This window comes from Poecilia latipinna, unplaced genomic scaffold (assembly GCF_001443285.1).
Source record: "Poecilia latipinna isolate Pla-1442-1.1 unplaced genomic scaffold, P_latipinna-1.0 Scaffold1638, whole genome shotgun sequence".
NCBI classification, from domain to species: Eukaryota; Metazoa; Chordata; class Actinopteri; order Cyprinodontiformes; family Poeciliidae; genus Poecilia; species Poecilia latipinna.
This window is the reverse complement of record NW_015114254.1, coordinates 94,363-120,571: the sequence shown is the minus strand read 5'-3', so window position 1 is coordinate 120,571 and position 26,209 is coordinate 94,363. Positions and strand designations below refer to the sequence as shown.

The 26,209-nt window shown below is 38.9% G+C and overlaps 1 protein-coding gene across 1 annotated transcript in view; it reads left to right on the top strand.

Moving 5' to 3' along the window:
* Positions 1-26,209, top strand: part of LOC106964198 (ADP-ribosylation factor-like protein 15) — a 101,896-nt gene that overhangs the window by 22,636 nt on the left and 53,051 nt on the right. Inside the window, exons 2-4 of the mRNA XM_015059563.1 lie at positions 10,670-10,814; positions 12,017-12,076; positions 23,393-23,601. Coding sequence (XP_014915049.1) covers positions 10,670-10,814; positions 12,017-12,076; positions 23,393-23,601 — 414 coding nt within the window. The remainder of the gene's footprint in view (positions 1-10,669; positions 10,815-12,016; positions 12,077-23,392; positions 23,602-26,209) is intronic.

Here is a 26,209-nt window from a genome sequence, read left to right as displayed (position 1 = left end):
TTTTAAATAATCTCTAGTATATTTACATCCAAATTTTACTTTTTCATATGTTGTTTGTGATACTTGTATTAATACATTGTGGTCCTCCAGAAAGCACTGCAAAAAGCTCCCTTTCTTGTTTCCCCAAATTGAATATGAGGTTTCATAAATCCTACATTTGCATCGTGAAGAGCCTGAACTGGTTTAAGTTTTGTTTAAGTTGTGATTTTGAAGTAGAAATGATCAAAGGCAGTACGGACCCTCAAAACGACTGTGAAATATTTCTTTAAAGGAAATGGAAAGTTTGAATCACCAAATATTGTGGAATTCTCACAACAAACTACATAACAAATCCTTCACATTTCATCTGTCATGCAATCAATGTTTTTTTTTTTTTTAATCAAGTATCCAAAATGTTATAAAAGTAGTGTAGATGTCTTTATATGGATGCGTGTGTTACCTGCCAGTCTGACAAGAAGTCTTTATTCAGCAAATCTGTCAATATAACAAAGCCACACCTCCTTCTTACTTAACAGAAATACTCTCAAACAGACTTCTTTTTCAGGATTCATGCTTTATATGCTGTACACGTTGCTTTGAACATCATTAAATTGAATTACTTGGTTTTCAGCTGCTCTTTGCATCGTTCATCAGGGACAGCTGATGTTATTTGAGGATAGGTAGGGCAAGTCACACGACACATGGAGCTCCAGCAGTCAATTCAGTCTCTCACTCAATGAATGTCATTATAAGGGATTCAAACCACATAGATTGTTGAGAGAAATCCCAGATTTGTTAGATCTTCAAATATATTTGACAGCCTATTACTTGGTTTTGTTAGATGTGTCATGAAAATAGTCTACATGTGTTCAAAAAGTGGTTTTAAAAAAAACATGATCAAACAAGACAAGGCATAGCCAGACAAATCACAGAAAGCAAATTTAAAAACAGATATCAGGAGATGAGTTTTGACAGAGACTGATGGTGGTCATTTAAAAACACTGTGATCGGGTCTGGGTTTGCTTAAGAAACCTAATTTTTATTTATTTTAGGAGATGATTTATTTCTATTGTATTTAGATATCATTAGTTTACAGTCTTACATATTTCAATACCTGGTTCTTAAGGACTGGAGTTGGAAACCCCCTGCTCAGATGCAGCTGTAGTAATGGCCAAATTACGTCCTCAGCAACAAACTCTGCAGATGTCTGGTGATGAACCATCAATTAATCTTTTTTTTTTTTTTTTTTTTTTTTTTTAAGGGCATGGATTCTTGAAGACCGAAATTGGACACCCTTGTTCTATGCATCTAGTTTTTCCACAGCTGTGTTGACCAGATTCCAAAAGATTTACAGGAATTTGATTTTACATAATAGCTTTTTGAAAATTCTTACATTGGGCTATAAAAAGTCTGGGCAAAGACCCAGAAATATCACTATTGCTGCGGTATTGAGAAGGGTGTGTGTATGTGTGTGAACTGTAGCAGCGGGCACTTACTGCCACATCCAGATGGTGCAGCAAACTAACAAGGCTACACTGCTGGACCCCTCAATAGGAGCGTCTAGACTGGTCCCTTACCAGACAGATACAGCCTCCCATCAACTCGGCGTTTGTCAGATTTATGGTAATGGTCCTGCAACAGTCTTCCTGTTATTGACGTCCAGATTTACAGCACTGACAGCCGCCCCCACCCCACTGCCACACACACACACACACGTGTGTGCGCGCACACACACACGCACCGTCCTTGTGTCAAATGCTCCCATTATCTTACAGACTTCAAAAAATGCACCATCCGCTGCTCCAGCGTCTTTATCTCTGCGTCTTTCTTTTCTTAGACACGGCATGCTACTGCCAGCATCTGTCCCTTGTCTGTGGAGCTGAAAGTTATAGAGGTGCTTGTATGTTTAGGACTGTGTGTTTGGTAAGGAAGCTCAGGGCATGAAGTCCTCTAGGATCCTTTCCTGAAAACATCTCAAACCCTGTGGAAGAGAATAGATAAAGACCCTCTTGGGGTGGCAAAACCACCCAAGCCCCCTGTATCTCCTCCACAATAGGTTGTGTCAGGGTTTCCTGTTAATCCTCTGTGATGAAGCATGAGCGTTTCTCTTTTTCTGAGGGCGGGGGACGGGGGGGGGGGGGTTTTGGGAGCAGGGTGCAGAGAGGACTTGTGGACGAGCTACGTTGTTGTGGTTTGGCAGTGGCTCAACGATGGGCAGCATTGGAGGAGCGCGAGGGGGAAGGAGGGGAATATATGATTGGTGGTGGAGTGCAAGTAGAGGACAGACATAGTCCGATGTATGTGGATTAGAGCGTAGCCCCACTTTCAAGTCGGCATTTTTGGGGTGGTAACCCGATCTCTGGGCTCTAGCACTTGTGAGCCCAGTGGGAAAGGCTTCCTGACAGATATCCCGTCCATTCTCAGCCCAAGTGTTTTTCCAAGGCTCCCACTCTGCCTTTGATCTGGCCTCCTCATCAGCCACACAGGGTCACAAGCTACCATGTTGGCCGAGATAGGAGAGGGCTAACCCTGGGACCGCTTATAGAAACAGGAAGCTCCAACCTGTTGGTCGAATTATCCACAATATAAACATGTCTTGGTTTGACATTTAAAATGAGATGAAGATTTTAGATTGTCAGTCGCAACAACTTTTTTTATCCATACTAATGTGGTGATGATATATTTATTTGATAGAAGTGGCAGTTGTTTTTTTTTTTTTTTTTTTTTTAGTTCTCTTGTCTAAAATTGATTCCTGTTGTAATTTTCTTTTATTTTCTGGAAGACTTTGTATTCAGTGTATAAAGAAAAAAATAGTACAAAGAAAATGCAATAATATATATTTTATTTTCACTCACTTTTTATTAAGATAAAACATTGCTTCTGCCTCTTCAGCTTAGTTGATGCAGTGTGTTTCGTCAAAAAGCTGGGGGCGCTCTAACTTCACTTTAGGGCGGTGTGTGTGCGTGTGCTTGTGTGTGTTCAAGCTTGTCTCCTTGTCCAGACACCTTAGCGTCAGGGCAAAAGTGTTGGAGCTCTGAAATGAGGGCCAGACAGACAGAAGTGGGATGAATGAATTGGTTTGCAGGGGTTGATAGGGAAGGAGGGAGTGTGTGTGTGTGTGTGTTTGGGGGGGGGAGATGCATCTTGCTTTAGAATGAAAAGATGATGTGCCTGCAAAGCAGTTTTAAAGCTGGGTTTTCCCTTTTCTGCACACGTTATGGACCTTGGGTTAGATTCTGGCTGCTGCACCAGACGGGTGTTGGAGTTGCTGCAGACGGGGATATAACTACATTATAAAATTATTAATATAACTGCTTTATGTATTTGTGCATTTGTGGAGATGATCTGTTTTTGATGTTCTGGGTAATGAATGCCACCTGTTTGGTGTCCCTAACGTGTTTTCTTTTTTTTCATTTTGTTTTGTTTAGTTGAATCGAAGTAAATCTTGGATTTCATCACCTGCAGCTACGGTTGAAGGCAAGTCGGAGTTTATCAATGCCAAATCCACTTTTTGTGTTATTTATTCTGCTGTCGGGGATGTTAAGAAAACAGTCTGTCGTGCCTGCAGTAACAAGCACAATACCCTTTGTGTCATTTTTTTTTTTTTCTCCACCCTCAGGGAAATTCTCCTTTCAGGCGGGCGATGATTGTAATAGTGGTTTATAAAAAAAAATGCATTGAGGATTTTAGAAACCAAACCTGCAGATCTGCTAATGTCAATAAAATGTATGACAGAGATCCAGTCTGGTTGAAAACATGGGAAGAGTCCCGAGTGTCTACCATGCCTCTCTCACCCCTTAACGAGAATGGCATGCATAGTTCCCCCCCCCCAACCCTACCCCTCTTCACTCACTGTAACCATACTGTGTCCCACCATTCACTCCCCCTGCCCCGAACTGGCTTCAAAGCGGCAAATAACAACAACAACTGAAGGGGGTGGGAGGTTGTTGGGGGGTGACTGAGGATGAATGAATGTTGCCATCCATCCTCCCCCCTCTTTCCGTCTTGCTCTCTCTCTACCTCTCCTGCCCCCCCCTCTACGTTTTCCTTCATCCCTGATAGCCTACTTTCCTGTATGTCCTCCTCCGCCGCACACCCGTGTTATGACTGTGGATGGTGTGTATTACACACATAGCTGTTAGCGCTGCTCCTCCGCTGGGAGGCCCATATAAAGGACTGTCATTTGCAAAGGTCAAGAGTGAGCCCTGCACGCAAGTGTTGTCCCGACACTTGGTCTGGAAAAATAAAAACGGCCTGCTCGCCCATCAGTGTCCTGTGTCTGTCTGGCTGTAGTGGCCATGTGTACTCGGGCCAGTGTCTTAGATGTCCTCGGTTTTTTTTTTTTATGTCTTCGTCTCTTCTTTCCTCTGTTGTCAGGAAGGCACATCCAGCAAGGAAACATCTGTTTGCTTTTTGTTGTGTTCTCGGGGATTGCCTTTGGTCCTTATGAAGTTGTTTGGATTCGTTAGCTTTGTTTCCATAGTGAGAACTAAATGCAACCAATTTAAGATGTCAACACATGTGACATCTTCCTTGAATGTGTGAAAGAAATTCCTAAGAAAGATTCAACTTTTTATGGATTGATGCACATCATGTTTTATAGTCTGACCGACTGATTTTATTTTTCTTTCTAACGTCTGTTGAAACATATTTGTGTAAACTTTGTTTTATTTTAACATGATGTACACAGCAAACACTGACAGAAAAAGTCAAATTTTTGGGAATAGGGTAGTAGTTTGCATTATAACAATTAATAAAAAGGTGTATCCATATAACTGACTGGTTAATTGGTTAACTATGTGGCTAAGTTAGTCAGTCAACTCAGCCAGCTTACCAAATTACCAACCAGTCAACTAGCTAATCATTAATCCAACTAACTGACCAAGCACCACCCACCCAGACAGAAGGTCAGTTAAGGACTCAACCCAACCAGTATGGTTGGGTTAGATCTACCATGCTGGTCATCACCATGCCAACCTGTCAGCCAATCACCAAACCACATTTATATAAGAGTTCATGTAAGGAATAGCAGAAACACTTTGACGTACTTATAGCCTCTCAGAGGCTCAAACCTAGTGTTTGTTGCATCACTTTCAAAACCATGCAATAACAAGTAAAATTGTTTACCAACATTTCTGTTTCTCCTTCTCGTAGTGCCTTATTATTGCTATTGTTCATATTCAAAGGTAATTTGCGATCACATATCTTCTGATGTGGCTTTTTAGTTTAATGACAACTCCCACAACTCATGGTATAAAATCATACTCATCCAGAAAATATGGGTTGATATTTTGATTAGTTTGGATAAGGTTTGCCAAACATCTGAATAAACTTACTATTAGTGAATGATTCTAAATGTCTGAAGTGCTTTGTCTTTTTTAATAGGAGGTCTCCTGTGGTTTCCAGCAGTATTGGTGGATGTCGTGCTTCAACAGAGGCAGGAAAACACAGTCCACACAATCTGGGAGCTTGTTAGGAGTTCCTCAGTTTGGAACATGCTGTCATCAAGCCTCTGCCTATATTCCTGTCCTGTGGTATCTCGACTCCAGCCACAGAGTATGAGAGTGAAACATGAACTAGACTGCTGCTCTGGTGATTGTGGTTTCCCTCTAACCCACATTTATTACCTCTAAAAATACAGAGTGGTTTTCTCTAAAAGAGCCTGTCCAACTGCAGCCAATGAATTTTCACGATGATGGATGGCAATTAATTGACTTCATGTGAACCCTGTTTCTAAAGTTATTAAGTTGATTTACTTTGGAAATATTTGTGGAATAATGTACGTTGGCCGCTTTTGCATTGACAGACTTGAGTTCACAGGACTCTGCCATGATTGAAAGACATCAGTGGCGGTAGCCAAGAGACATGTAACAACAGTAGTCATGCCATCTGTGTCTTTCTTTTTTAGGTAGTAGGTTCTCCATTGTTGAAGCATTGCCATGTCTTAATAAAATCAGCGTCTACTTGATCTCTGGTTCATTGCCAGCAAGCTCAGTTATATCACCCATTAAATGTCTTGGAACCCAAGAGCTCATTTTTCTTTTGTCAGCCATGCATCAATTTCATTCAGAATATAAGGGAGTAGAAAACACTTTGCTTTTGGCCTTAAACAATATGATTCTCATTTTCATTAAGTCCAGCGAATAAGCTTCCACAACAGTGAGGTAATGTCTCAGCAGGTCTTTCAGGGAAGTACGGGTGAAACAAATCCACAAGAGGCAGCTAATCAATAATGTCTAGGGATGGCAGACTTTTTATATGTGGAGTTGTTTTAGCTGCATGGTTGTCCCTTCTTTATTGCACTCCCTTGCTCTTACAAGGGTTTGATAATAGCTTCAGTAAAGGCACTTGATTTTCAGTTATGTTAAATCGTTTACTTTTGACAATGCAAATTTAATTTCTTTTGATTTCACATAATAGAATAACAACATGGTGCACACATTGTTAAATGAAAGGAAATTATATATTTTTTCCCCACCTTTAATGTATTTTTAATTTAAAAAATAAATACATTTATGAGACGTATGGCTTCCCCTTTTAATCAGCTTTGACTTTTGAAGCAAATTTAACTGCATATTTAGACACAGAAAGGTTTTATTCCTTGCCAAATGCTTCATATTCAATTAATTTGATTATGAACATGACATTTTAAGTCTTTCATCAGATTCTCAATAGTGTTTAGGCTCATGACACAAAAAACAAACAAACAAAACAATCTTCAGTTTAAATGTTTCTATTTTAGCTCTGGCCAACACTTTTGGGTTGTTCTGCGGAGATGTTAAACCTCTATTTCAAGTGTTTTTCAGTCTGTTAACATTTTTTTTTCTTTTAGCACTACCTTGCATTTAGCTCTATCTGTTTTCCCATCAACTCTGACCAGGTTCTCTGGAGCAGCTAAGAAAAGCATCGCCACAGCAGGAGGCTTACACCACATTTAATGGTGGAGATTGTTTCTTCAGGCTTTACGGGTAGTGTAATATTTCCGTTCCACATAGTGTGTTTTCAATGCAGGCTATTTTTGGTCCCATCTGAGCGGAGCACCTTCTTCCACCCATTTTGCTGTTTCCCCTACATGACTTGTTGGCAAACTGCAAATAGAACATTTAGGACGCATACCTCTCATTTTATTCTAAAATGAGAGGTATGAGCTGGGGATCTCTGCACCTCCTCTATTGTTAAACTGGATCTCTTGACTGCTTCTCTGATAAAGCCTCTCCTTACCTAACATATCAGCTAGGTGGACTGCCATGTCTCGGCAGGTTTGCAATAGCGGTATTCTCTTTTAATTTTGATATGGATGATTTAAGAATACTCCACGAGATGTTCAAAGCTTCTGAAAGTTTGTTGACTGAATTAAAATCCATTGGTGGTTGTGAAAGGACAAAAATAAAAAATAAAAAATCTGAAAGCTTCAGGGGTTTGTGTACTTTTTCAAGGCAGTGTACACGTTGCATATAATCTCAGCTGTTTGTCTGGATGACTTGGAGATTTATGGGGGTAGTTACGGGCCAGACTGATTTGAGCTCTCTGTCTCGGTGACACAGCACACTGCCTCTCAAATCATCAACTGTGGGGGTGTCGGGGCAGGGGCAAGCCTTGAGGTAAGCAAAAGCCTTTCGACATATTTATTTTTCCCCTTTGAGGCTTTTGAGCAGCTCTCCTCGTCAATCTTGTGCTGTCAAAGAAGGCCAGAGGTGGGAGCTGCCATCTCTTTCTCTCACAGGGGCCACTGTGTTCATGAGGACCCCAGGGTCAGGCCCTGGAAGCTCCTTTAGTTACTGTTGTGAAATCCTCTCTGTTTCCTCCCACGCAGCCAGTAAGGCCGCAACCTTCTTTGTTGCCTTTGTTGTGATTTACACTCGAAGGAGGGTGGATAAATAAGTCGTATAGCTTACTATACGCCTACCACCCTTTTTCACGTTAATGTTAACTTTTGGCTCACGGAATTGACATCAGAGAAGTTGATTTAATCTTCCACAGAAGCCTGTAACATGTAGCTGCAAGGAAAGAGGGTGACACTAAGAGGTGAGCAACCAACAGAGTAGAAGGACCTAATTAAACCAAGTTTGTACATGTGCTCGCCCATCTGACATGCGTGTGTTTCTGATCTTACCCGTTCTCTGGAACAGGAGAATGTTTCCTGTTTAAGCAGACGCATGGGTTCACGGAGGAGTCGGGGGGTCGGGTTCCTCCGCCGACGTCTGGTTCTGCTGAAGCAGATTCCCCACATCCCCATCAAACAGCAGCCCTGAAAACTGACCCTTGTGGGTGCTGATATTTTGGGGGGTATGATGAAGAACCGAGGGTTGGAACAAGGTTGCTGTTGATCTGTTGCCGCCTTCTGCATACCACATTTATCTGATATCGAGATTGTGCATTTTCCAAAATATCATACTGATCAAACGCAGTAAAGATGTGCATGCTAAGTTTTTTGCCTAATTTCTAGTCACTACTGATCATAGACCGGAATCCCTATGTGGCCCTGGAGACGGATGGACAGATGTTAACAAATTTATGGTAAAATTATCCTTAATAAATAGAACTACACAAGTACCATCACATCAGCTTTAACGTGCACAGAAGTTCACGTGCCCTTATGGGTTTTTCTTCCTGTTACAGTCTTTGGTAGAACAGGTCATCTGCTGACATGAGCAGTAAAAAACCCGTGTTGATGTTCCACCTGAAATGTGATATACAAGATGGATGGGGTGCTGTGTGTGTGTGTGTATGTGTGTGTGTGTGCGCTCTGCCTTGTCCAGACCGGTTCCTGTCTTGCTAATAAAAGAGATCTCTCTTTAGTTTTGGATACTGATCTCTTCACACACAAGTTTAAGGATCTCATTCACGGTTCTCATTGCGTTTGCTCCCTAATGTCTCACAGCAGGGGACTCTGTCCCAGGCCGTGATTCATGGAGTGACAGGGTCTGCCCTCAGTGACCGTAATGGCCCAGTCAGACAGGGTGCAACACGCAGACGAAAACGTCTTGGGCCACCACTTAGCTGCATCTGTCTTAATGGTGGGTTTGTTCATGTGTATATATCAACAGGTTATAATAATCTGTACAAATTAAGTAAATATTTTCCTTATGACTTTTACTGAACATTTAATTTAACTGCCCTTGACAAAATTGTCAAGTTTATAACACATTTCAGCAACAAGGTAGTTCAAAGTGCTTTACACCATAGAAACATAATACATTAACCAATTATGACACAAGTAATACACATACAGAAAATATATGGAATTTTGTAAAATTCCCTTATCTAGCAAATATACAATATATTGATGAATGCCCGGGTTATTATTAATCAAAACCAGATGACTTTCAAGATTTTATTTAAATGAACTCAGTGTTTCGGCTGTTTTTCAGTTTTCTGGAAGTTTTGATCCAGAAAACTGGATTCTGCTTTTCTATTTTTGGTTCTGACTCTGGAGAGGTAGAGGAGACTTGAACCAAAATACTTGAGTGGTCTTCAAGGTTGATGTAACGACAACAGCCCTATAATGTATTTTGGTGCTAATCCATTTGGAGATTTATAAAATAATAAAAATATTTTCTCCCAAGTCTATTCTCTGAGCTACAGGGAGTTCAGAGAAGGACTTTATAATTGGGATAATGTGCTATATTTTCCTAGTTTTAGTGAGATTGTTGATCAGCTGTGGCTGTCTGATTCATTTTTAGGTGAAAACTTGTAAATAAACATAAGAACGAGTTTCTCTAGATCCTTCTGGGACATTAGTCCTCTAACCCAAGAAATGTTCTTCAGGTGATAGGATTACTTTGCAGTTGTCTCTCTGAAGGTTCATGTCTGAGTTCATCATTGCACCCGGATTTCTGATCAGTAGCTTCGAGTTATAATAACTGATGCTGTGCACTGACTTGTGATTGTTCCTCTTTTGTGATTCGGGTAGTTATATTATCTGAAGCTTAGTGTTGGTAGTCATTTCTTGCATAAGTAACCACACACAGCTTAAGGAAATATACACAATAGCACTCTGAAGCTCCTCACTTTGAAACCCTTTTTATTTGTGCAGTTGCTATTATGCTCAAATAAAGACCTGTCCAACTTCTTCTGCATTACACCTCATTCTAAAATTATCTAAAATATGACAACTTATAAATCTAGTTTTTGATTAAAGTTAAATTAAGGGGCTAGAGTTATGTGTCAGTCTTAGTTTTGTTGAGGGGAGGGATCTGAAAAAGGCCTGGGAGTGAAGGGGGCCTGAGATACAACAGTTAGCAACCAGAGAAACAAAACACACCAGAACCTGTTGCTGATTCACTGTCAGCTGCTCCTCATTGTACTGGAAGTTCTTCAAATATCCCCCCTTTCATTTCTCTTTTGAAGAATTTTCTGATTAAGTAGAAATCAGTGCTACTCATTTTTCCGGTCATTGATGCTTATTAGTTCTTCGTCATAGTTAATTCTTTAATAACTTACAATTAACTGATGTCAGAATTGGTACTATTGGTAGATTATGAAACCTCCCAAAAGGGAGCTACGACTTGATAGCTATGTTTTTTTGTAGCCAGAAAAGTATCGCACAAATCACCCAGTACCAAAACGTATGAAATGGTAAAGAGGCGAGACTGACAGTATTTATTCCTCTCAATAAGACCAGCACCTCCATATCTCCTCAGTGTGTACTGCCTGCTTCACATTCTTTGATTTCTGTACTTTATTTCAGTGTTTTCGGGCACTGTGCTGTAAAGGACCCCCACCACCTAGACCAGAATATGATGTGGTGTGCATCGGCCTGACAGGAGCTGGGAAGACCAGCCTGCTCTCGCGGCTCTGCGGTGAGAGCACTGACAACATTGTTCCTACAACAGGTATGTGCTTAGTGCACATCACAGTGCACCGATGGAATATTAAGATTGTCTTGTTTGGGTGGGGAGATGCTTGTAGGAAATTTATTTCCCTTTTAACAGATGAGGGAGCTTTCCACAAAGGGAAAGAACGTTCCCAGTGTTTGTTCCAGGAGAGTATGCCAGGATGTCACCAGCCCAAGCTTTGTTTCTTTCCTCCAGTCACTTTGGAGGCTGGTGTTGTATGTGCTTCTAGGAAGACAGGAGGATCTTGTCTTGGTGCACATAATTTTCCTGGTAGTGAACGTCGCTTTCCTTATATGCATTGCAGTCCCTTAGGAACAACGATGTTCCCTTCCTCCTCCCTGTGTCTTTGACAGCAGCCACGTTGAGCTGTTGCAGAAGTCCCATCTTAAATTTAGTCTGTCCCATTGAAGTTAAACATAAAGCAGCTCCCAAATGTGCAGCTTATAACAATAAGTCTCTGCTTTTCTGGGGTTTTTGAACCTTTGTCTGTGCCTCCTGCTTGGTACCCCGCACCAGATCAAGTATGGTAATTATCTACCTTAGCAAAGAGACATTTCAGTGAACGTTTCTCAAAGAAGAGTTAACTGTCGTTGCCTCCTGCATCTGCCAATGTTTACAAGAGCAGAAACATGAAGACATAAATCTCCTGTGGCTTTGCTCACTTTTCACTCAAATATTTCTCTCTGTTGTAATTTGCTCTGAAATGAAACTTGGCAATAAATTTAGCTTTGTAGAAAATCATAGTCTTCGATTTCCCGCATCTCTGCCTCCATGTGTTTGAGTTGTTTTGAAAAGAGTCAAGTTAAATCTATTTCTTCTCTAAGTTTCTTCACTGGGCTCTTCTGTTTCCCATTCACACCCACAAAGAAGGACCACATAACTCAGAGAAATGCTTTAGATATTAACTCTGTTCTCCAATAAACCCAACATAGTGCTTTTCTGTTTAGTGTTTCATCTCTCTTTCTTCTCTGGACCACCAAAAAGGGGGTTCTTGTTTATAACTCAGATATATTTTTTGTTTTTGTTTTTTTGTCTGTGAGAAAACCATTTTGCATTAGAAAAATCTACACTCAGCCTTCTCAGCCAATTTGGTTATGTAGTGAGTTTCTATTAGTATTATTTATTTGTAAATAATGTAGCAAAATACTTATGTAGGAAATCTTAATCTACCTTTTGTGTTCTATGTTTTCTGTTTCCAGGTTTCAGCATCAAGGCAGTGCCATTTCCAAATGCCATCTTAAATGTAAAAGAACTTGGAGGTAAGCAACACATTCTCCTTCAGAGCCTTTAAAGTAAGGATGTACGATAATTATCGGCCCGATATCAAGAAATTATGACATCATTCCTACCAGTTCAATATCATAACGAATAGCTCTGATGACATGTTCGGTGGTGTGGGTGATTTTGTATTTTTTTTAAATGAAGGGCTCCCACTCCTCTATGAAAACATGCTGGGAGTTTAAGTAGCGTCAATATAATTGCAGAAAATATATTTCTGAATGGAAATAAATCATTTTAAAATTCCCTCATGCCAGAAAACAACTTGGTCATAAGTTTTTAAAAACATAACATAACAAGTACACACAAACAACAGAAACATAAACATAAGTCTGTCAGAATGACTCCCAAACTGGGGATTCCCAGCACCATGTGAATGAAGTCCAGCTTGCCAGTAAACAGAAAAGATAAAGGCTGTATAGTTTCTCTAAGGTTTTGGAGGAAGACAATATCCTGGCTTTGTGTATCAAATGCGGAAAGAAAGTTCCATGAGGAGAAAAACAGCACTTAACACTTAACACGTCAAATTTCATCAGTCACTTCAAACACAACCATCGCTTTGACAGAGGAGCCTACTCAAAGCGTTTGAGAAGGCTTGCAGTGCTAAAGACAGTAGCATTACGCCAGCCTTCTTGAATCCATCAGGACTCAAATCCATTGGCAAAAACTTTTGATGAAACATGAAAATTTGCTCAGAAGGACACAAGCGATTGAAGATCTCATAATGCTTATCTAGCCTGCGGTCAGGACGACAGCTTCTCTTGCTTCGTCAGTACCGCTTCACCAATAGTCAGAGCAGAGGGGACCCATTCCACTCAGTGTTCACATTGCAAATAAATTGCACATTTTTAACTCTTAAGGAAAGCTATCGATCAATACTTGCCAGTCACCGTGGCAACCCTTGCTACTCCAACTGAGGGGGGGCTGTGCTTTTATGCTTTTATGATCCAACCAATACGAAAATTCAACTGCCTAAGCACTATAGGACGGAAGGAGGCTAGTAGTGAGACGGTTTTAAGCAAAAATATTGCCAAACTAAAAAGAATTGCATGAAAATGTCATAATTCAGATTTTCTTTTTCTGAAAAAGTTGAAATAAATAAATTGTGATCACAAATGCAATCTTGTCTGTAGCTTTTGTAGAAACTGAAGACCCACCTTCTGAACAGGCACGTGTGCACATGCATCTTGCACCTTGTTAGGGTTTTCTGAAGTGGTTGTACAATCTGCACGCTGTTATTCCTGGAAATGTACAGCATTCACAGAAACTGTTTAACAAGCGGAGATACAGGTTCAAATACACGACCAAAACAAATGCAGTTTTTCAAGGAAGCCTGAAGAGAGTTCGGTCTCTCTGAAAAGCACCACAGCTGGAAGATAAATTAGATTAGTTAGTTTGGTTCAGAGTTTAAAAAAAATAGTGTTGTTTTCACTGTATGACAGGTGCAGTGCATATTTATATAAGACTCAACTTGAACTAGCCTCCTGAATAGAAAGGGTGAAACTCAGACTCGCATATACACAAAGAGGCACTGCAGGGACCACCAACAAGGATGCTACCAAATTTGGACAGAGCACATTAGGCGGTTTTCAAAAGGAGTTTTCCTGGATTGGGTTGAGCCTAGTCTGGTGGTGGTAACATTATTGTGGTTGGCAAAACACTCATTCCACGGATGACAGTTCTGATTTAGAGATGATGGTATAGGCTGCCACCACAGCAAAGAAAGATGAAATCGGTTCTCTTTTTCTGTTTGCCAGCCCCCTGCTGAATATCCACGGTTGTGCTCCTCCTCATGTAAATAACGCAGAGCACAAAAATGTCAGCGATTTATGTTGTTGTGTGTGCATTGGAGAGAGTAGGAGCAAGCACATGATGCACATGAGTATGACAGCTTAACTGGCTACTGTTTATTTGGAGCTGAATGCTGGGTTTAGTTTCAGTGTGAAGATAAATGTTGACATCTTTTGCACACACTTCTTTTTCCGTTTGTGCGTGACGTAAATGTGAAGTGGACAGTGTTGGCGCTGTTGCATAACGCTCAAAAAGTTTTCACAATGAACTCCTCGGACTGTTTTCTGATTAAACGGACGTGTTTTTGTACATTTTGACGCTCAACTCTTGGTGTACCACAATATTCTTGTAAAGCAAGCGAGCTGGCAGGTTAATTTTATGCTGTTTTGCATTTCAGTGAGTATAGGAACAAGAAGTTCATACTGAAGTATTCCTCAATGTGTTTTTTTTTTTTTTTTTCCTGACCCACTTTGAGGAAAGACGGGTTTCTGAGGTACGAAAAAGCTGAGTTTTAAAAGGAGAGTGTTTTTTTTTTATTTATTTTTTTTACTTTTGTCACACCTATTATCCATAATTTTTTATTTTTATTTTAGATAGAATAAAATAGTGGACACAATCTAAAAGCACTACAAATTAATGGCTGGCATTGCACCCCTGATCCGTGACATAAACACTCTAACTGGGCTCTACATCTGTTTTGATTTGTCTTGGAGTTTTTAGACTCTTCATAGCTTCTATGATGTTAAATCCAATCTAATCCGATGTTTGAAAGACTATTCAAATACTCTGTTTAAGATGTTTGATCCACATTAGCTCTGCAAAGAACCATTTGTTTATATGTACATGGGAACCCAGATATGGTGTGCCAGCATGCATGTTTTAAAGTGAGAACATATTGAAAGCATCATAACAGAAATGTGTATTTTGCTCTCATATAGTTATCCATTTATACCCGTAGGTAACGATCCAACAATAAGAAACGGATATAAATTGCTTACTAAATCAAAATGAATTTATTATACCATAAACAATTTCACAATGTGAATATTTTACACAACTTCAAATAAAAGCTCAACATTCTTTCTTCACATCTTCACTTAAGCTGGGTTTAAAATATATTTGTCATAATAATCAAACAATATTTTGATAAATCAATCTCAATTAAGAGTTTGTGAGTCAAATATAAATGTATACATCGCAGAAGAAGAGCAGCTAGGGAGGCAAGGACGTATTCACATTTCAGGAGTGCTGACGCTCCTGAACTGAACAGGTTCAAAAGAAATGGCTGCCATGGAGGTCAGAAATCTTTGATCAGAGCAGCTATACTCCTTATTAACTGCTCTAACTGGAGACATGTACATATGCTGATGAATAAATGTCTTCTTGTCACAATTTCCTTAACTTTACACTGTAAACTCAATTGTCTTATTTGAATAGTATGCTAAATCCTATGAAGAATGGCTAAGACATCTTCATAGAAGAAGAAAGTAATGCATTGCAAATTAGAAGTTCATAGATACTGGCCTGACAAAGTAAAATATTAAGCAAAAATTATTTGGTTATTTGTTTATTATTATATTTTACACAGGTTATAATTGCAGTACTGGTGATTTTAAAATACCAGGGCTAAATAAATGTACCTAATTGAAAGGTAGAGGTCTGTATTTTTCTCAGTGTAAGGTTGTGTGCTTATGTATTTTAACACTATATGCATTCTATGAACATTTGTACTCGTAGAACACATTTGGATTTTTCAAAAATGTGGATCTCGATGTAAGAAAAAAACTTAGCTTTCTCATTTTTAAACAATGTACAGCTGCCATGCATCTTTCATTGTGTTTATTTCATGAACGTTTAATGTGATTGTTTTATTAGCTTCATGTTGAGAATTTGAATCTGCTGATCTTTTGTCCCACAAGCATTTGTTACTCGGCTGGTGTCAGGTATAAGGATTAGGTGGGAAGGGCACCTCTAGTGTGTGTGTGTGTGTGTGTGTGTGTGTGTGTGTGTGTGTGCGCGCGCATGTGTGCGTGTGTGTGTGTGGGGATAGTGATATGACGTCAAGTCTAGACGGGCAATTTCACAGTGTGCATTCATGTCACGCAGTGACAGCTGATAACGTGGTCCTAATAATCACAACTCACTGCTGTTGTTCTTTAGTGCTGTGGTTGGGAGTTGCGCTCTGGGATTTAAGGAGGATTGATTTGTTTAAATAAACCGCACAATATTTGCACCTGGTTGTTTAAGAAAGCATTTGTAGGTAGAACAAAATAGCTTTGCCATGTCATTTTAAGCCTGTTATTTGATTTTATTTTTGGATGAACACATGCATGTCTGATGTCAGTGAAGAATGCATTCAGGGCTGGTGAAGCATACAGAGTCGGAATATGTTAAGACTTAACTTGCCACTGCAAATCTAACCACAAAGAATACAGGAAGAGACGAGGAGGATGCAGTGAGATGACAGACAATCCATCAGCTCCCTGTAACTAACAGCAGGCGATGAAAGTATGCAGGCCCGTCTTTAAACAAAACCAGTGCAAGGTAGTCATCACAGATCAAATGTGACTCTTTAACACTATCATGTATCCTGACAGTGTGGGCTTGTATGCCTAGCAGGGAAGCTATTCCAACTGTAAAGTAATTTGTAAATTGCCACATTGGTTTAAAGCCGATGACTGAAGTTGCTGTTCTGAATTTCACAGTTCTGAGGATTTGAACGAAACTGATCTCAGTTTCAGGGCCTCTTCCAAGGATATCGTCGTCTTTGATGTAGTTCACCCTGTTGATGCTGACCGAATGATGCGAGACAGATACTACTATTATTACTACTAGTATCTTGGGAGGGATTTGTGAAATCGGCTCTCGGTGGTCAGATTTCTGAAACATCCCAAAACGGTGATGTTTCAGGTTTTGATGTTGCGTCTGCAAGGCTTAAAGTTCAAATCACGGGAAACGCGTAAACGTGCTTTTAATTTTCTGTCCACGCTGGCTTAACAGGAAAAGTGTTAAATGGAGTTGTGTAGCATGTTTTATAAATATCAATAATGTGGTGAAGTATCATTACACTTTCAGCCGGTCACATTTCCTAACTACGAACAGCTGTAGCAGTCATGGTTACACGTGATAAAAATGGCTCAACTTTGCAGAGTTGGGGTTTGAATGACAAGCAGTGAATAAACAGCCAAATTGTTTGCATAAACAGTTGTTGGCAGTTATGTGCATGGATGAGAAGGACGGAGGTATGATCTGAGCTAAGCTCCGCTCAGGAAACGTTTACTCTAAATCAGCTTGACGTCTGAATCTACAGCTGAGGTGGTTTCTCTTCACTTTACAAGCAAACTTTGTTTTATTCCAAATTCTCACTAAAAGTTACCAGCTTTTCATCCATTTTTCATGTTCTGTGGGAAGCAAATCTGGTTTTCATTAAAGTGCCTGCAGTGTTTTTTTTTTTTTTTTTTTTTTTTTTTTTTAGCATTTTTAGCTTTTGACGTTATAAACATAAATGTATTTGCAGCATACTTGTTAAAGTAAAAATGGCCAAAAACTAGCACTTGGAGGAGTATTGGAGTATTGACTTAGTAAATCTAATTATGAATCTAAAAAACAGCTGCCAGCATTCCAGCTTATTATGACTTTCAGAGTTAAGCAAAGTTTTAAAAAGTTTTGGTTTCAGAATCTTCAAATGGTTCCCAACTGCTTAAAGTCCTTTTGTCATTATATTCTAGGACATGTTAGATTTACCAGCACTCGGCCCTACCCCTCACCAACATGTTGCTGCACACCGCTGGTCAGCTGACTGAAAAATATGACGACTGCATTTTTTTCCCCTCCCTTACAAACAGACTCAGTAGTGCTCTTTGTTTTATTCTGTGCTGTGAGATCTTCTCAGGTGTGAAAAACAGGGGAAGGGCAGAGGTGTTGCTTGACACTAAATGCAGCAATTCTAAACTTGGCTCCTTTGAGTGACATGTCAGTGAAACCAAACCTTAAACTAAAAGGAAAAATTTTATGAAAGTAGCTTTGTTTTTGAACCATTACCTTTTCCAACCTTGATACCACTAGGCAACCCGTGCTTGCTGGCAACAAATGTTTCAACCACAGGAGTGACAGCATGAAGGGAACCAGCTGGAAACCAAATGGTGTCTTGTTTTTGTTTTTTTGGGTTTTTTTTAGACCTTTTATTTATTTAAACTACTCAGACAGTCCATTTTTGGTGATTCCGCATTTGTGAAATTTAGCGAAAATCAACCCACATTTTTTTTTTTTGCACTAATCCATACTTGTGGCTTTTTTTGCAATTTTTTTTCACAAAAATTGTCAAAAACATTGGATTTAAGTGACTCCTAACGCTCACCCGAAAGTGATGGGTATTTCTTTCTTTTACTCAGAAGTCACGTATTTTCCATCTTTGACTGGAATTATTACACTGTGACTAAAAAATCGGAATATCATACGTCATTTTGACGGACTACAATCCACACACTACCATTTGGTGCAGAGAAGCACACATATTAAACTTTGCACACAGATCAATCGGAAAAAAAACAAAAAAAAAAAAAGAAGTCCCATCTTTGTAACGTGTCTAACCTGAACTCAATGTATCTCGCTATCCGGGATCTGACTGCACATTGAAGAGTTATGGACAGGAACACTTGTGCAATAGGAGTCCATGCTACAGAATTTTCTCCAGCGAAGTAGGGGTGAATGTTACCATTTCGTAAACTGACGGGCAAAAATAGGTTATCATGGATTTTTTATTTATTTAACCTGTCAGTAAAAATGACAGATAACGAAAAAGCCTAGCCTAACCTTTCCTTCTTTCATGCTTCTGCTTCGGCCTTACTTCAGCTGCCACCAGTTATACTCCATGATCAATACGGCTATAAACAAAAAAGTTACATTTACCGTCATGCAAAAGCACGAGCAAAGCAGTAGTAACCTTTAGTTCTCCACTGCAGTGAGGGAAAATTATTTTGCACACCTTGCAATAACTTACTGGACCAACAAAGGAAGACTACAATTGACTTTTTCTTATACAGATTTTGGATTCCTTGCAAATATTTCTAATTTAGCACCAGAAAATCTCTGATTTTGTTTGCAAGGAACCCCTCCCCCACCCCCCAAAAAAAACACAAAAATCCGAAATGAAATGGAAAGATTTTCATTTTTAATACAAAGCTCACTGGGGTTGAATATTTCAATAAGACAACAGAAGAAGCAACACCACAAGATGCTTTAACTTTTAGTTAAGACTAAGTAAGATGAAACATGTGTTGTGGCTCAATTATATAACTGTGCAAGGGGGGGGCTTTTAGCCAAAAACCATTGGTGAATCTCATTATCTCACAATGGATTTAATCCACATGTGCATTCTAAAAGATTTACAAACAATGATGTGTCAGCTATTTTTTAAAATACTAAACATAAACTAAACATAGTTAGTTAACATAGGGTTTTTTTTAAATACCATGTTAGTATTTTAAAAAATAGCTGACACATCATTGTAGTCTTAACTAAAAGTTAAGGCGCCCTTGCGTTTGCCAACAATTATCTTGTGCTGTTGCCCCTTGCGCCCACATTTTAACCTAGCAGCTTAATATATCAAGTCAAAAGAAGTGCAAAGGCTGTTGAAAACCGCTCTTTGAAACACTCGCATACCTGACGACTTCACATCATGGTGTGCGGTTCTTTAAGTGGCCAGATGATTGCAATAGAGTTCATGTTTTTCCTGTTTGTTCATGTAATTCTTCCAACGTAGTTCATGTCTCAGTTAATTTATCACTGGAGAGCCGCTCATTATTTAATTTGTGCCGTCATGGGTCGAACGAGATGATGAGTCTTTCATTTCATGGTTGGCTTCTTCTTCGAACAGTCAATAAGAAGCATCTCACTTCTCCGGTGGCATTTTTGGCTTTTTCTCCCACTTAAAATAAAAACCTCCACTTTAAATGCATTTTCAAGCAGTAATCAGATTCCTATTACTGAAAGGGAAAAAAAAATAAAGAAATTGTCCAAAAGATGAAAGGTCTTACTCATGATGTGCCTGTTTGATTAAAAGGATGCTGTGGCATGACATCATCCTCAGAAATCCTCCCTGTCAGACCAATAGGTGGCAGAAGCTGCCAACAAGATCCAGAAGCATGACAGACATTCCACCATTTCCAGGCAAAGACGAAACTTCCTAGACAATCTCTCAAGTGCCACTTTGTCTGATAGCTTTTCACTCCAGTGAGAGGTGTGAGTGGATTGACTGGGGGAGGAAACGGGGAAGGGAAGGGTGAGCATGAAGGGAAGGGAGGTAAATGTCAGTGAGAGGACTGTGTGATGTTTAAACATTTGACAGCCTCACAGCTCGTCATTTCTTGGCAGTTTGAATACTATGAGCAACTAAAACACAAAACAACAGTTTGCAAGATTACAAAGGAAGTAACCTCAGCGAACGGAGGAGGATCGTTTTGTCCAAATATGGTGCATTCTTCTGATAAGGATCATACTTGCGTGTGCAGTGTGACGGGACAATTTCTGAGACTACGCATCAAGCTTTTAGATCCAGTCAACACACACAAAAAATAAAGTATTTTCTTGTGAAAAAAGCAGTTGATGTTGGCAGAAAACAATCAGGCAGCTAAACTAGTTAGCAAAAACTCTGCTGTGTCTGTTTTAGATTTTCACAAGTCTTCTCATTTTGCTTTGAAAGTTGATAGAAATGTGCTGAAGATCAGCAGCTGGCTTTGGTTACTCACAACAGATTTGAGGGGAAAGCTCTTCTAGTGCTCAGACGATGAGTGCCACTGAGGATATGAACGTGCAAGACATGGTTCCTATTAGTTTAACTTGGATCTGAAAAGGTAATGGCTATTAGCACTCAGTCATTGCTGTTTTTTCATTGATTTTGAAAAAAATTACAAAATTGTTAATTTATTGCTAGTAAAAAAAAAAGGTGAGAAATGGGTGTGTGCAATAACATTATTCCAAAAAGCTGCTCCAATATTTGTAGTATGTGTCAGATTCACAGTTGTTGCTAATTTAAGCTACATGTTTAGCCTTTGAAGAAACCAGTAACCTCATCATAATCATCAGTAACTGTTCTAAAACCCATGAGGGTGACTTAGATATTTTCAAAAAATAATTCAGTTGAACAGAATTATAAAAAACAAATATCTTTATCTGTGTTTCATTGCCATGACAAATAGACTTTGGGCTCATTTTGTTTTTTCTGTTCATTAAGTTATAATGTTATAAGAGTTTTCTTAGTAATGGACAAGCAGTGAGGGTTCCAGGTAAGGAGTAAAAGGCATTTGTTTTTCATTTTAAACTTTTTTTTTAATTTGTAAAAACAAAGTATTAAAAAGCCTTATAAAGTTAGTAATATAGAGTTTGGGATCTGCATGAATAGCTTTAGTTGCTTTGAACAATATCAAAACATGTTTTCTCTTGTGATTTTACTGGACCTGGATTTATCAAGCCAGGATATCTGCTTTGAAAGAGTTTAATCTCCTAATTTGGCCATAAATTGTGACTGCAACTTTTCTTTGCTGATTTTTTTTTCTTTTTTTTATTTATTTATTTTTTTTAATGACTAATACTTTTAAAGACAGACACCTGCATATGACTGCTGATATAACAAGAACAAACAAAGGGAGTTTTGGTGTGGTAACAAGTCTAAGTACATACAGCCGTATGGTTCCTAAAGATGACAGGAATTTTCCATAAAAGAAAAGCTGGAAAAACTTGGGATAAAAACTTTTTGGTGCTTTGTTGGAAGGTTAAAGACCTCAGAGAACTGGCCACAGTTCTCCTGTGGATTTAGACTGTCTCGGTTGCTTCTGTCTCCTTTTATAATCCCAGATTGACTCCATGATGTTGAGAGTAGGGCTCGGTGGGGGCCATGCCATCTGTTGCAGGACATCTTGTTCTCCTTGTCTACATAACTCTGCTTTTCTAACTCAATTTACTAGATGCAGAGAGAAAAACTATATATTTTAATGGGAACTAGATCAAACTTAATTTACTTGAACATGTAGTGCTTGTGAAAGTATTTATATCCATTGAGATTTTTCACATTTTGTCACATGACAATTGCTGATTTCACTTTTCTGTATTTACCCTAGCAGTGATACTGAAATAAACAATACCATAAATGCTTTTTTTTTTTAAAATCTAAAAAGTGTGACCTGTATTTGTATTTTCTTTCTGATGCCCCTAAAAAAATCCAGCACAAACATTTTACTCCTAATGAGATAATAGTTTTTTATATGTGCAATTTAATCTCAGTATAAATCTGAGGCCTCAGTGTTTTCTTTTTTTTCTTTTTTTCTTTTTTAGAGAATAATAGTGACCGACATCATCATGAATATGATGTAATAGAGCAGACAGGTCAAGGAGAAATTAGTGAAGAAGTTTAAAGTGGGATTAAATTTATCACTAGCTTTTAGTATTGTTGATTTTTTTCAGAAAATGCAACACAACTGCAAACCTACCACCACATGGGTCGCCTCTTAAACTGGGAAAGGTTGGCAAGCAGAGAAGACGCCAAACGCAGCCAAGAGGAAATATTGTTGTTTTGGAGGAGCTGCAGAGCAGCTTAAGCTAAAGCAAACACATGAGTATGGCCCAGTCCAAGCAGTCTGTTTAAGTCTGTGGCAAGACTTAAACATTGCTGTTAAGAAGTGTTCTTTAGATGTTACAACTCTTAAAATTCTTATTTTAGAAACATTCAGAAAACAGTCATTTTTCTTTTTGCTCCCACTTTTAGACTGCTCTGTGTGGGTTGTATGATATCAAATTAAATAAAATATGTAAGGTTGTGCTTGTAATGTGACAAAATGTAAAAATAATGTTAAGTTGGTATGAATACATTTGCTGTGTGATGAGATGTCTGTATAACTACACTAAGTCAAAAGACAGGATGCAGATGGCAGCTCTACCTTAAAACTTCAAGATAATAAAGTTTGTAATGAATCATTATTATTTGATTTTTTTTTTCTTCTAAAAAATGTTAATAGTTGTTCTTTTTTATTTATTTATTTTATTTCAGTTCTTTTATTAAATACATCCCAGGTCAGAAAACCACATAAAACATTTAGGTGTTCAGAGATATTACACCTAGTTTGGAAAAAGGTCAAAATTAACAGAATTTACTGTAAAAGACCTGAAAAACATTAACCTTTTATTGCCATCATATGTAAGAAAGGTTGCACCAACTGCCTGGTGTGAAGTTTGGGGTTAGAACTTAATAAAAACCAGCAGCAGATCTGAGAACTGCTGCTGGTTTTTGGAACAGTTTTTACTGCTTTAGTTTAATAGGACGTCTACAGAGGTGAAAATGTCTCGAGATGTTAAGCTGTTTAGTATCCAAGAGTTCCTGTTCTTGTATAAGCATTTAAATATTACCTAATAATTTAGATAACTTATTGTCCATTATCAGAATTAGTGTAACCTTGAGCAGCTGTGATCCCATGTTGGTAAACACACCGATTCACCGTTCTTCTATGTGTCTACAGGAGCTGACAACATCAAGAAATATTGGAGTCGTTACTACCAGGGGTCACAGGGTGTAATCTTCGTACTGGATAGCGCATCATCGGACGAGGACCTTGAGTCAGCGCGGAATGAGCTCCACTCAGCTCTGCAGCACCCTCAGCTCTGCACACTGCCGTTCCTCATTCTCGCCAATCACCAGGACAAGCCTGCAGCAAGAGCACCAAATCAGGTGAACTGGACTGTTTCCTGTTGTTGCTGCTGGTTCTTCTCATATGCACAAACTTTATTTTGTCTTTTGCATATACATTCTCCCCCCCACCCCCCCTACTGCACATTTGAAAGGAAGACTACATCATGCGTATCTCGGAAGTTATAGCAGAGTAACATCAATGTTGCACATTTTTGGTGCCCTTTGGCACAAGTTCAGTGTGCAGTATTGTCTTAACGTTAAATTTGTTGACACAGAAAAATCAATTAGGATTGTTTTAGAGAAAACAATCCATGTAAGGCACTGTAATTAGAGGTTTTCAAAAGAATTATATAAGATTATCTGTAGATGGAAAAAAAAATCATGCTTACACTCTGAGTCAGGCCTTGAACAAGAGCTCTCAAGTGCTTATTAAATAGAGCAGAGTAAGGTTTAGTCTCTTAAGCAACAGTGAGAACTGAAATGTTTGTCAAAGCTCCTAAAGTTTAGTGGCATAATTATAATCAATTTAATTCCCTCTTACTAATTTCTGTTCTAACTGTTGATTCAAATTGCTCATTGGTATGAATGTGGAAGGATGATTCTGTTTTTAAAGTAAAGCTTGAAGGTGCAGGAACTTGTTACTTGCACTAAGGACTTGTTGTCTGCATTAACAAGAGATTAACAAAATGAATCAATTTTCAAGGTTTTACACTCGTTTTTGTGCTATTTTTACAATAGCTTTTTATAACATACGTAACCTTTTGAGTGCTCTGCAACTGTTTCCACTTCAGACACATTTCAAAGAGATGTTCTATTAAAACATCTATGTGCCAAATTACAAACTCTCCTTCCACTCCTTCCCCTTAAGTGTTTTCTTTCTAAAAAATGTATTTTATGACATGGAAACCTTTAAGTAGTATCTCTTTTTCTTAAATAGCAAAAGTAAGGAGACGTTTCTTAATGAAACAACACTTTGATATCTAGTTAAATACGTTATGTCTGACATTACACTCATTCCTCCTCAGAAAGAATCAGTTCCTTAGCCAAGTTAACAAACCTTTGCATTATGAATGCAAGGTGCAAACCAGACATGTCAGGCATGAGGCTAAAAGCAGGGATAGGTTACACAGCAGTATTCCAAGCTTTGAATGAAACACAGAGCACTGTGGAGTTCATTGCTTGGAAAATGAAAAACCATGCTGCTGGCTTGGCTAATCGTAGGATCTACCAAGAGGCCCCAAGTACCGCCAAGATCCACAGCTCAGGCAGGATAATCTGTCGATGGGACAGCTATTCGTTATTAACACCTCAAAACTGGCCTCTATGGAAGAGTAGCAAGAAAAAAGTTGTTAAATTAAAGCCAAAAATATCATGTTTGCAATTTGCTGCAAGGTACACAGGGAACCTTTTGGCGTACATGCAAGTCAGTCCTGTTAGTTTGCAAAAGACTGGCTCAGGTGTTCACCTTGGAGCCGGGCAACTATCTTAAACATACAGCCGGAGCTTTAATGGAATGGTTAAATCAAATCCCATATGTTAATAGGCTAACCAAAGTCTAAACCTATGATAAATTGAGACTCCACCCGATCTGACAGAATTTAAGTTTATTTTCTAAAGAAAGTTTTGCAACATTTTCTGTCCCTGTGTTTAAAGTTTTTAGACACACATCCTTAAATAGTTGCAGCTGTATAAGGTAGCTCAGGTGGCCATGGCAAAAATTGACACCACACTTTTCAGATCTTCATTTGCAAACCTTTTAAAAACCTTTTGTCAATTCCTTTCATTCAAAGCAGACTTTGCCTTTCTTTGTGTCACTTTATCAAATGCAATTCTAATAAACACGCTGAAATGTGTGCTTTTTTTGTGACAAGATATGGTAAAGGCCAAGAGTAAGGCATTGCATGTGGTTTTTTTCTGCCCTCCTTTCTGTTTTCCCATCAAGCTCTACCAATAATTCCCTCTTAGAAGGAGCCCTTTGTTGTTGGATGTTATGTCTAGCGTTCCCTGAACAGTTGCTCACACATGTGTCTGTAACCTCACTTTCCTGCACTCTCACAAACTCCCCCACGCAAACCTATCTACACACAAGCATCATCTGCAGGCCTATTGAACGCTTTAGATGGATAGCTCTGAAGGATGCCTGGAGAGAAGGCCATCTGTATTCCCCAGCCTGGACCACCAGTGTAGCTGTTTTACAGTAATGTGAAATCTGCGATGGGAAGGAAACGGGAGAGAGAGGTTATATTCCAGATTCTGTTGTGACTCTAAACGCTTAATCCCCCTGATATAGTTCATATGACTTTAAGTAATTATTATAGACATTATGTTCTTGAGCCAAAGCCACAATAGTTATGGAAACCCCCCAATCTCGTTCTATTTCAAAAAGCAGCTGCCTGCTTTAAGCTCGGCAAGACTGATCTTTTGTTGTCCGACGTTAATGTAGTCAAATAATACTGTCTGAGCCCCCCACATTAACCACTGGTCTTACCATGATGTTTCCTCTGGCATATTTTATTGCATCAGTCTTAGGAAGTATTGACTTTGCAGAACAGTTCACAAACACTGCTGACACGTGAGTTCACATACTCATGACGGATTGGCTGTTAGGCTTTTAATTCATGACATCAACACATCATGAAAAAGCCCC